Genomic DNA, 11,378 nt, shown 5'->3' with positions numbered 1-11,378 from the left:
GGCATTTTTATAGCCCAGCACGGCAATTTCCCCTTTTTTGTAAGCTATGTCAATTTTGTTGGGTTTTTGTTTGGCTATTGAAAATGAGATCCAAAATGTCAGTTTTCTATATGTTGTTAGAGTCGTCATAGGAAAATTAGGCATTTTTTTGGCCCAGGTGGAGGCTCGATAGGGGATTCGATGAAAAAAAAAAGGCTGTAGGCCCTGGGATCGATGGTGTTTGTGTTGGGGGCTTCTCGTCCCGAACGTATTCGTTCGATCGATAGGCTTTCCCGTGACGAACGAGTCGTTCGGTCTGGGGTTCTCCCAGGCCCAACGTTCGGCACTTATCCATGTCCCAAACAAATTGTAGTTCTATGAACTGTGTGACTAGCATTCAGATATAAATGCACATGATTTAGATCTATACGCACACGGCAAGCACCAAAGCTAGTACTCAGATCAATCCACATCACATGAGCCAACTAGTACACGTATAAATCCAGGCACACACCATGAGAGAAATTAGCACACACGAAAGGAAAGAGGTCTGCCAACAGGATAGCAGCCACGGCCACGATGCAAGGTCGATTCAACGAGATAGCGCGCGCGTTATTTTAGTAATCTAAACGCTCTTATATTAGTTTACAGAGGGAGTAGTATTTAGGTTAATACTATGATCTGATGGGTAAAATGATTATTTTTTATTATTTCGTGGCAACACACGGGCATTTAGCTAGTGTAATGATAGTTGCGAAATAAATGTATTTTCGAAATTAAATTTGTATGCATGGGCATCAACGTTATCTTTATCCACCTACACCATACACCATGATGGAAGCAAAACAAAACTTGCACGCATTCCTGAACGAACGGACGGAAAGACAACTTTTGCATCCGGCCCCTCCGCTTTACCCCTTTTCTCCCGCCCTCGCAACCACCTCCCCGGAGTCTCTTCTTCTCTTCCCTCTCCCGTCGCCTCCCGAGTCTCCGGCGACCACGCGGAACCGACGCGGCCATGGAGCAAGGCGCCGACTCCGCGGCGGCGAGGCGGATGGCCAGGGTCGCCTCCCACCTCCGCCCGCCCACCTCGCAGGCACGAACCCACAACCACCCCTCCCTCCCTCCCTCCCTCTGCTTCTTTGCTCCTCTCTCTGCTCAGATTTGGAAGTCGGAGCGAGATCCTTCCCGGAGGATTAGCTGCCGCCGCCGGCCGTGGTGGCATCCGGAGCGAGATCCTTCCCGCGGCGCTTCTGCGCGTAGCTGCTTAGCCTGTGCGCATCCATGCTTTCCAGGATCCTCGTGTGACCGAAGATGCATGTCCTGTATGCTTCGGAGCTAGCGATCCATGGACCAGGAAACGACTTTCGAGTAGCCTCTGTTCACTTTTGTAAGTTGTTTCAGACAACACAAAATAGGCTGTTTTGCACATTGTCTGAAATGTTTTAAGGTCTTATAAAAGTGAACGGAGGGAGTAGAAAAAACATATGACGATGGGATGCAATTTCGAACTACTGGTTGCTAATTCTCTGATTCTGGCAGTTGAGTCAGCGACATATTTAGCGAGCATCAGGTAGATCTCCGAGCGAGTACAATCACGATATCTTGTTATGATATACTTTCAGGCCAGCATTGCTATCTAGCTGTCGGGGAAATTCAGAATCATCTGAATTATTCTTAGCTGGTGATTATACCAGACAACTTCCTAAATTTAGCTCTTATAAACTTACTTAAACCTGTGGAACTGTCCTGGTTGGCCAATGCATAAAAGGTATCGTCCACTCCAGAATTGGCTTCTACTAGGCTAATTTTTCTCTTTCCTTATTTTGAAGGAGGAGGAGGTGGCCATCTTGAAGGGCTCTAATTGCCGTGCAAAAGGTGCAGCACCAGGGTTCAAGGTTGCAGTCCTGGGTGCATCTGGTGGGATCGGCCAGCCCCTCTCGCTGCTTATGAAGATGAACCCTCTTGTTTCGGTGCTCCATTTGTATGATGTTGTCAACACACCTGGTGTTACAGCTGACATTAGCCATATGAACACCGGTGCTGTGGTATGCCCCTTGACCCTGTCTTTATGTCCTGTTTTTAGCTTTTTCCAAAGTTCCTCACTGAAAATTGATTCTGAAAGGATTATAGTTTCATGCTGGTAGACCTCTACTACAGTTGCTCTCCATGTGATCCATGCAGGTTATGTTTAGAGGAAGTGAATTACTGAAGGAATGTATGTCTTCTCTACTGTCCTTGAAGGATACTATAGTTTATGTCCTGTTTCTGCGAAGTTGCTCACTGAAAATTGATTCTGAAAGGATACTGTAGTTGCATGTTGGTAGACCTCTAGTACAGTTGCTCTCCATGTGATCCGTGTAGGTTTTGTTTAGAAGAAATGAATTACTGAAGGAATGTATGTCTTCTCTACTGTCCTTGAAGGATACTATAGTTTATGTCCTGTTTCTGCGAAGTTGCTCACTGAAAATTGATTCTGAAAGGATACTGTAGTTGCATGTTGGTAGACCTCTAGTACAGTTGCTCTCCATGTGATCCGTGTAGGTTTTGTTTAGAAGAAATGAATTACTGAAGGAATGTATGTCTTCTCTACTGTCCTTTTAGCTCGTACGGTAGTGTTTTTTTTTTTTTTGGGTAGCAAAGGGATCTCTTCCCTGATTTGCATTAAAGAAACCAATCGAGGTACATAAGGTAGAGGTTTGGAAATTAGCATTACCCAGCTGGTTGTTTCTGTGTTACAATCTTATAATCCATAACTCAGCAAACAAGTAGCCAATTTCCAGTGGCATCATGCATTGTTCTTAAAGGCATGAGGTCTCCGAAGAATAGTGTCTGATCATTCAGTAATAATTGTTGATTTAAATCTGAAAACAATAAATAATGTTGCAAGGAAAACATATAACCTACTTGTATTTTATGTAACAGGCAGATATTTGATTGGCACAGTATTAATAGCTGCCACATATCTTTGTCCGCCCTAGCCTATGCATACAATTATCACCTGATTCTTGAACCTTAAAGGTTATCTGATCATTGGGTGTAATTATGCTAAGGTATAATTTCTACAGGTGCGTGGCTTCTTGGGTCAGCCACAATTGGAAAGTGCTCTTACTGGAATGGATCTTGTGATCATTCCTGCTGGCATTCCTCGGAAACCTGGGATGACAAGGGATGATTTGTTCAACATCAATGCTGGAATTGTTCGGACTCTTTGCGAGGGAATTGCAAAATGCTGCCCAAATGCGATTGTGAATGTGATCAGTAACCCTGTAAATTCCACTGTTCCGATTGCTGCTGAAGTATTTAAAAAAGCTGGAACATATGATCCTAAGCGCCTATTGGGGGTGACAACACTTGATGTAGTGAGAGCCAATACCTTTGTGGTATGTACTTCAAAATTGTTTGCCATAGTGCCCAATTATATTGCTAGTTTCTATATGGGCAGGTTCTCAAATTCCTATTCCTGTCATCTCTGTCTACAGGGAGAGGTTCTTGGACTTGACCCCAGAGATGTCAATGTTCCTGTTGTTGGTGGGCATGCAGGAGTTACAATATTACCACTCCTTTCACAGGTTATTAGCACTTGCTGCTGATTCAAATTTTGAACCATATATGTAGCTGAAAAATTGTTTCCATCTGATGGAAGTAGTACTTTACTCTGTTCATTTTTATGTTTTCCTTCATTGAAATTTGAACTTTGTTGTTTTTGTAGGTGAATCCTCCCTGTTCGTTTACCTCAGAAGAAATTAGTTATCTCACTTCCCGCATACAGAATGGTGGGACAGAAGTAGTTGAGGTATGGTTTCCCTTATCATCTAATGCCATATCTTGTACGCACAGTGGAGGGAATAAAAAGTCAATTTAAAAGTTTCTTTTGCAATTGCTCTCTCTGAACAGTGGCTTAGTGACGAAGTAATAGTTTTGTATTAGCTATGAATACTGTATTGCGTCCGATCGCAAGAGCTAGAATGTTCTTACGAATCAAACACGTCATTAATCTGAACTCACAGCAGAACTGGGGATCTGCAATAGATTGGAGCTAAGTTAGGGAGGACTGAAATTCCATCTCAATGCCTTTACAGACTTGGTCCTCTCCTTTATGTTGCTGAAAGCTTGGATCGACACGTTGTTCAAACATGACAAACTCAATTGATAGCGTCCCTCCTGTAGTAGCAGTACAGCTCAAACATTCTTCAGATATCTCTCATTTCATTTGTCTTGAGAGTCCGGCATACTGGTTTGCAGTTCTTGAGCTTATAGTTAACAAAGCTGAATAAGATCTGATGAGATATGTTTTGAGAACATGAGAGTTTGACCTCAGTAGATGTGAGATGGATATGTGAAATTACCAAATTCCTTGTGTTCTATAATAGAGAAAGATGCATATATTAGTTTATTTGAGAGCTTCACAGTGTTGACAACAAAGGTCAAATATCAGGTGCATGCTAACTGTTAAGTTTAGCAGAAACCTTCTTTTACACAATGCTTTTACCCGCGTAGGTGGGCCCCTATACTAATTTCTAGTGCTAGCCGCGGACAGATTTTCTGGTTTGGTGGCTGCCTGACAGTCAATACATTTTCCTAAGCTGTTGGCTGGTTGGCCAGTGTTGGTGCTGTGTTCTAGAGGAACCATGACCACTTTTGTATACTCCCTCCGTCCGAAAACACTTGTCATCAAAATAGATAAAATGGGATGTATCTAGAACTAATATACATCTAGATACATTTCCTTGTATTTATTTTAATGACAAGTATTTTGGGACGGAGGGAGTACATGTTAATGCAACGAACTTCCTTTCTGACCACCCAAATTCATTTCAGGCGAAAGCAGGAGCGGGATCCGCGACTCTTTCCATGGTTGGTCTCCACGAGCTCATACGCGCATCATCGCTGTTCTGTGCATACATTTTCAAATGATGGATCGATCCGGTAACGCTACAATTTTGTTTTCCTCAGGCCTACGCAGCAGCCAGGTTCGCGGACGCGTGCCTGAGAGGGCTGCGCGGCGACGCCGGGATAGTGGAGTGCTCCTACATAGCCTCTCAGGTGACACCCATTCTCTTCCTTCAGGTCATCGTTCCTTGAGGCGACCCCTCGCAGCGTTTTCTGACCCCGCGAAATCTGCCTCGCCCCGTCCTGAAGGTGACGGAGCTGGCCTTCTTCGCGTCCAAGGTGCGGCTGGGCCGGGCCGGCGTCGAGGAGGTCCTGCCGCTCGGCCCGCTGAACGAGTTTGAGAGGTCTGAATACGTGGCCTAGGGTTGATCGTTGGATGTCTGTACGGGGCTGCGATTTTTGTGCTGTCTTGATTGATTGATTGATCGTCGGCGTGGGGCGGTGGTGGTGCAGGGCCGGGCTGAAGAAGGCCAAGGGCGAGCTCGCCGAGAGCATCCGCAAGGGCGTCGCCTTCGCCAACAAGTGAGATGAAAGATGGGAAGAAAATACAGCACACAGCTCCTCCGTATCTTTCGCCGGATGGAATGCTCCGAGGCCCAGCATAGAAATCTGAGACGCATTTTGCTTCCTGCCTCTCAGCAACGGTCCGCCTGGGAGCAACGGTCGCCGTGTGATGTGATGTAAATCTCCCTGTCATATAACAGTAATAATAATGATGATAAATTGTACTGTATTTATACCGGTATATACGATGCGGACAACCCGATGTTTACGGCTGTACTGTATTATACACTCGATGAATAAAATAGGACATTAGAGTACTTCTATCGAATCGTTTTCCTCCTGGCCCTGGCGGCTGGAAACCCTAGCCGCCGCCAGGAGACCCAATCTTTCAGCGCCGTCCTCCGGCGGCTCTCCTCCGCCGGCGACCTCGGTCGTCGGTAGTGAGGGGGATCGCCGGATCCACGCGTGTGGATCGTTTTTACTCCCTTGTAGTTTTAGATTTTTAGGCTGTTCATCGTCTTTGTTTCGGCGGCGACGATGACAGCGCTTCTGATCCTTCCTTGACAAGGCCATTGGTGCTATGGTTGGGGATGGATTTGGAAACCAGTCTGTTCAAGCAAGGATGGCGTGGCGGCGGCGACATCCTCGTGGTGGACCTGTGTCCTCGGGCTCCGCCGTTGCGACGGCGTTTGCTCCAGCGTCGGCGCGGAGCTTGGGAGGTAGTCCAGTAGCGGATGCAGATTGTGGTCTGCATCGACGACATCTGGAAGACGGAACATGTGCTGGGTTCGTGGTTCGTGGATGGCAGGTATGGTTTCCTTCCGCGACGTCTTAATCGCGGTGGGGTGCCAGATCTGGAGTTCGATGGCGTGTCCGGGGTGTTGCCCCGGTCTGATTCGTTCAACGGTAAGGGCTTCACTTTTGGTGAGCCACCTTGGAGGTCCGAAAAGCTGCGTATCAGCGATGGAGCCGCGTCGAGCTCGTGTAAGGAGGTGCTCCATCATTCTTTTCTTCGGTGGCTGCTGTCGTGGTGCCGGAGGCAGGTGATGGGCGTTGGTGTCAAGCTCAGAGATGTTCTGCTATCTTTTCAGTTTTGTCATGTCGGTCTTTACGTGACTTGCATTTTAATCTTTATGATATGAATGAGACACGTATTACCATAAAAAAAAATACGACATAGTCTGAGATCTGATGATGATGACGATGTTGATGATGATGATTATAAACAAATAAGCAAACGAACAAAAATTCAAGTTGGCTCTCTCTCTTGTGCCGTTTCTTGTTCTCTTGCTGATGGTTAACCCGATGTCACCTGGATCGGCCCAATGGGCAGGCGACACGTGTCCCCACCAGCCTACCCCACCCTACCCCCCTCCCGGTGCGCTCCCAGACCGCTCTGTGAATCCCACGGCATATTCGCCACTTGTTCCATTCCCGTGTGCGGCCGCCCCTTGACGTGCCGCCCCTTCCACGCGGGCCCCGGGGAGGACCGCCCTTCGCCGGCCCCACCCCGCAGCGAGACGCGGCGTCCCGTGTGCCCGTCAAAACCAACAACCAGCGGCGCCTCCGTCCCGTTTGCGTCTGCATCGTCGCTATAAGAGAGCAGGGGCCGCCCCCTCCGTCCGTCCATCCCTCTCGCTCTCCGCTCCATTCGATTCGATCTCGGCTTCCTCTCCAAGCCACGCGACGCGAGACCAGAGCTCCGGCCATGGCGGCGACGATCCAGTCCGTGAAGGCCCGCCAGATCTTCGACAGCCGCGGCAACCCCACCGTCGAGGTACGCGCGCATCCCGTCCGTCTCCCCGCCTCCCCGATCTGTGCGTTGTGGCCCGGTCCGGCTCGATCTGGTAGCGGTAGGGGCCGCCGCGCTCGTGCGTGCGTGCGTAGCGGCGGCTTAGCCTTTTCGGTTGCGCGGCCGATCTGGCCCGGTTGGTCCGCGGGGCGTGGGCTGGGGTTTCTGCGGAGCAGGGCGTAGGGTTTCCGACCCTTTCGGTCAGAGTCGAGGGGTTTTGGGTAGGTGGGTGATCTTAGTAGTCTGTTTTTTTTTTGGGGGGCGCGAGGTAGGTGGTTTGTTCAGTCAGATGCCATGGCGCGTGCAATCTTCATGTTGCCTGCTTGGCATCCATTTTTTGTTGTATCCACAGATCGGTTTGCCGTCATCCTTATGCTCCGTTTGCGCTTGCTGAACGGCAGAAGCCAGTTGGGAAAGCAGGATTATCGTAATCCACCTCAATGCCATGCTTATTGTCTGTATATATATATAGCTAATTTAGCCTAGATGCTCTGGTTTTGTTGTTTGGTGCGGCGAAAATGTAAGATGACGGTGCTAACCTCTCTGTTCTGTGCGTCAGGTTGATGTGTGCTGCTCAGATGGAACCTTTGCCAGGGCCGCCGTTCCCAGCGGTGCATCGACTGGTGGGTCATTTTCTTGTTACATCATCACTGTTTTCCTCTCAGCCTTAGAATCAGCTTTTGCCTTGGTTCCTGTCTAGTGAAGGCACGCAATGTCCCTGTCATCGTTTATTGACTGAATGAAGCTAATCTTGTCTGAATCATCCCTCTTATTATGTAGGTGTCTATGAAGCTTTGGAGCTGAGGGACGGTGGATCTGACTACTTGGGCAAGGGTGTTTCCAAGGTTTACATTCCTTTGACTGACCGGATTTTACCTTCACAATCTGTAAATCTATGTTGCGGTTCCTGGTGATTTAATGTGGCTGCTGCTTATACTCGCATTCTGTAAATCCATGCCACAATTCTTAGCTATTTAATACTATGACCAAACTTATTTTAACATGCTGCTTTCATCCAAGCAATGTTTCCTGCTGCTGTACAACTTACTATTTCTACTCTGTGCCAGGTTTTATAAAAAAAATTGTTAATTTTTATAATGTGAACTAGAATATGTTTTATTGTGTTCCCTGTCTCTTCATGGTTTTTCTTTGGATACATTGTTGCTGCTGACTGGATTTTTGGGGAGGTTATAAATCTCATGTCATATATTTTTCCTTGCTAATAAACCAACTTGCTGAAGACCACCAGAAAATGAACAGTGGGGGATCATTTAGTGGACTTTAGAATAACTAACTGCTTTTATGGCCTGATGTTTCACTACAATAACTGCATCTAATGGTGGTTTCTACTGCAGTTGTCATTATATTACCATTTGCATGCATAATATAATTCTTGTGATATTTACATGTTTTTGCTGTTCTGTCACAGGCTGTTAACAATGTGAACTCCATTATTGCACCCGCTTTGGTCGGCAAGGTTAGTATTGCCTTTGCTGCCCCCTTTCTCCTTTCATGAGATTTGAGAATGCATAATTTACTAATTGCTCTTTTCCCTTCTACACAGGACCCTACCGCTCAAACTGAGCTCGACAACTTTATGGTTCAGCAGCTTGATGGAACCAAGAATGAGTGGGGTTGGTGCAAGCAAAAGGTATATAACATAACCCATGATGACTTTTACCTTTAGAGGTCTACTAGCAAGTGCTAGTTTCCATTTGCAGATTCCCTTCTAACAGTCTGATTTCTTTTGTGAATTCAGCTTGGTGCTAATGCAATCCTGGCTGTATCACTAGCTGTTTGCAAAGCTGGAGCCAGCGTCAAGAAGATTCCACTGTACCAGGTATGCAGCATATTAATCCCCTCTGATCATTCTTCATGTGTTTGCTGCTTTTAGCTATCCTGTCTTCTAACATGAGATATTTTTCACTGCAGCACATTGCCAACCTTGCTGGCAACAAGCAATTGGTTTTGCCCGTTCCTGCGTTCAATGTCATCAATGGTGGATCCCATGCTGGAAACAAGCTTGCTATGCAGGCAATGCTCTGAACTAAGATTTCCACATCTTTCATCATGTTGTTTCCGCACATGTGTTATTTATGCCTATGCTTGCATATGTGCAGGAGTTCATGATCCTTCCTACTGGAGCTGCCTCATTCAAGGAGGCAATGAAGATGGGCGTTGAAGTGTACCACAACTTGAAGGTAATACTTTATTCTTAGTTTTTTTTTGTCTCTTGTCATCTTGTAAAACATAAATTCACCGAAACTGTCACTTTCTGTAACAGTCTGTTATCAAGAAGAAGTACGGGCAGGATGCCACCAATGTCGGAGATGAAGGTGGTTTTGCTCCTAACATTCAGGTATTTCCCTGTCCTTGGAGGTTTGAGATCAGATTTCCTTGCTTTGTTATGTCTTGGTGGTCTGACAGCAGCTGTTAACTGTCATGTGTTTATGTATAGAGCCATAGTGTTGCTACAAATTGAAAGTCAACGTATCTGGGGTTTTATTTGACTTATTTCTGTTTCCTGATATTGTAGGAGAATAAGGAGGGCCTTGAGCTCTTGAAGACTGCAATTGAAAAGGCTGGATACACCGGCAAGGTTTGTCTGCTTGAATTAATCTGTTGTAGTGCACTTCTCACTGAGCCTTTAAGTTTGTAATTGAAGGAGATTTGTTGCTTTGGAAAATTCTAGGTTGTCATTGGAATGGATGTTGCTGCTTCAGAGTTCTACAATGACAAGGACAAAACCTATGACCTCAACTTCAAGGAGGAGGTAGTCTCAATGTTTATTTCGTGTGAAGATTTTTTTTAAATCTTTTCAGGAGTTTTATTGACGTTGCCTCTTCTTGCTGTAGAACAATGATGGTTCTCAGAAGATATCTGGAGATAGCCTGAAGAACGTATACAAGTCATTTGTGAGTGAGTACCCCATTGTGTCGATTGAGGACCCATTTGACCAGGATGACTGGGTGCACTATGCTAAGATGACTGAAGAATGTGGAGTGGAAGTTCAGATTGTTGGTGATGACCTTCTAGTCACCAACCCAACCGTGAGTGATTTGTCTTCTGTTGTGTAGGTCGGCACTTAAACTTATTGCATCACTGTAATATCATTATGTTGTGCAGAGAGTTGCGAAGGCAATCCAGGAGAAGTCATGCAATGCTCTTCTGCTGAAGGTATTATTCTGTTGAACCAGAAGTTGATTCTTATTCATTGTTTTCCTGTGATGAGTCTAGAGCGTTGTCTTGCACATTCTGACTGTTCATCCTTTGCATGTAATAGGTTAACCAAATTGGATCCGTCACTGAGAGTATCGAGGCCGTGAAGATGTCAAAACACGCTGGCTGGGGTGTCATGACCAGCCACAGGAGGTAATTGATAGGAGATGCTTCCTTGTTGCGCGACTGTTTTCCCTTGTTACCATCTCTATGCTGCTTATTTACGTTTGCTGTCTGCAGTGGTGAGACCGAGGACACATTCATTGCTGATTTGGCTGTTGGTCTGTCCACGGTATGGTTTTATAAGCTGCATATTTAGCATTTCTCAGGGCAATTTTAACTAGACTAGTTGCAATCCTCATAACTGACCAATGTTTCTTCATGTGCAACAGGGTCAGATCAAGACCGGGGCTCCCTGCCGGTCAGAGCGTCTTGCCAAGTACAACCAGGCAAGTAGTTCTCCCTGTTTATTCTTGTTTTGCTGAAGCAATCTCCTGATATTATGTTGGCCAACAGGACCTTACAATCAAACAAAAGAATTTATTTGATCCCATGCTTTACTCTTTTTTTGTTATGTGCTGTGTTCTTATTTCTCATTTGTGTCTGATCTTTATCGGTACTCATTTTTTGTGAAAACAAACTAAGAGCTATTTTTTCCAAATTGGAACAGCTTCTGAGGATCGAGGAGGAGCTGGGCGACGCTGCAGTGTATGCTGGCCTCAAGTTCCGCGCACCGGTGGAGCCCTACTAGACGGTATCTTCGCGAGTTTTTGTGAAAATGGGTGTGTTTAACCTCCGGAATGAACTCTGGTTGAAGCTCTTAGGATTGAGCAATAATGTCGCGCATGTTTATGTGAACGGAACGGATATGTACCCCCAAACTTGCTCCAATTTTGGTCCTTGTGGATATGTACCTGATTCGGCCCCGAACCTTTTGGGTGTGTAATACTAGTTTTTGGCGCATCATCTTCGCTGTTATTGTGTTAGTTTA

The 11,378-nt window shown here is 46.1% G+C and overlaps 2 protein-coding genes across 2 annotated transcripts; both read left to right on the top strand.

Annotated features, from left to right (window-relative positions):
* The first annotated feature begins 891 nt into the window (after positions 1-891).
* On the top strand, positions 892-5,693 carry LOC119307052 (malate dehydrogenase, glyoxysomal-like). The gene is made up of 9 exons (XM_037583136.1): positions 892-1,075; positions 1,812-2,027; positions 3,048-3,362; positions 3,462-3,551; positions 3,692-3,775; positions 4,801-4,836; positions 4,936-5,025; positions 5,122-5,216; positions 5,326-5,693. Exons 1-9 carry the CDS (start codon positions 998-1,000, stop codon positions 5,396-5,398), a joined length of 1,077 nt encoding a protein of 358 aa, XP_037439033.1. The 5' UTR covers positions 892-997; the 3' UTR covers positions 5,399-5,693.
* A 1,287-nt stretch (positions 5,694-6,980) lies between these two features.
* LOC119307048 (enolase-like) lies at positions 6,981-11,378 on the top strand. The gene is made up of 17 exons (XM_037583133.1): positions 6,981-7,153; positions 7,728-7,791; positions 7,949-8,013; positions 8,598-8,645; positions 8,733-8,819; positions 8,928-9,008; positions 9,101-9,202; positions 9,289-9,369; positions 9,453-9,527; positions 9,705-9,767; positions 9,861-9,941; positions 10,024-10,218; positions 10,295-10,345; positions 10,452-10,540; positions 10,628-10,679; positions 10,780-10,836; positions 11,058-11,378. The coding sequence occupies exons 1-17, from the start codon at positions 7,085-7,087 to the stop codon at positions 11,136-11,138; spliced, it is 1,341 nt and encodes a 446-aa protein (XP_037439030.1). The 5' UTR covers positions 6,981-7,084; the 3' UTR covers positions 11,139-11,378.

Source organism: Triticum dicoccoides, chromosome 5B (assembly GCF_002162155.2).
Source record: "Triticum dicoccoides isolate Atlit2015 ecotype Zavitan chromosome 5B, WEW_v2.0, whole genome shotgun sequence".
NCBI lineage: Eukaryota > Viridiplantae > Streptophyta > Magnoliopsida > Poales > Poaceae > Triticum > Triticum dicoccoides.
This window is presented reverse-complemented; position numbering and strand designations above follow the sequence as displayed.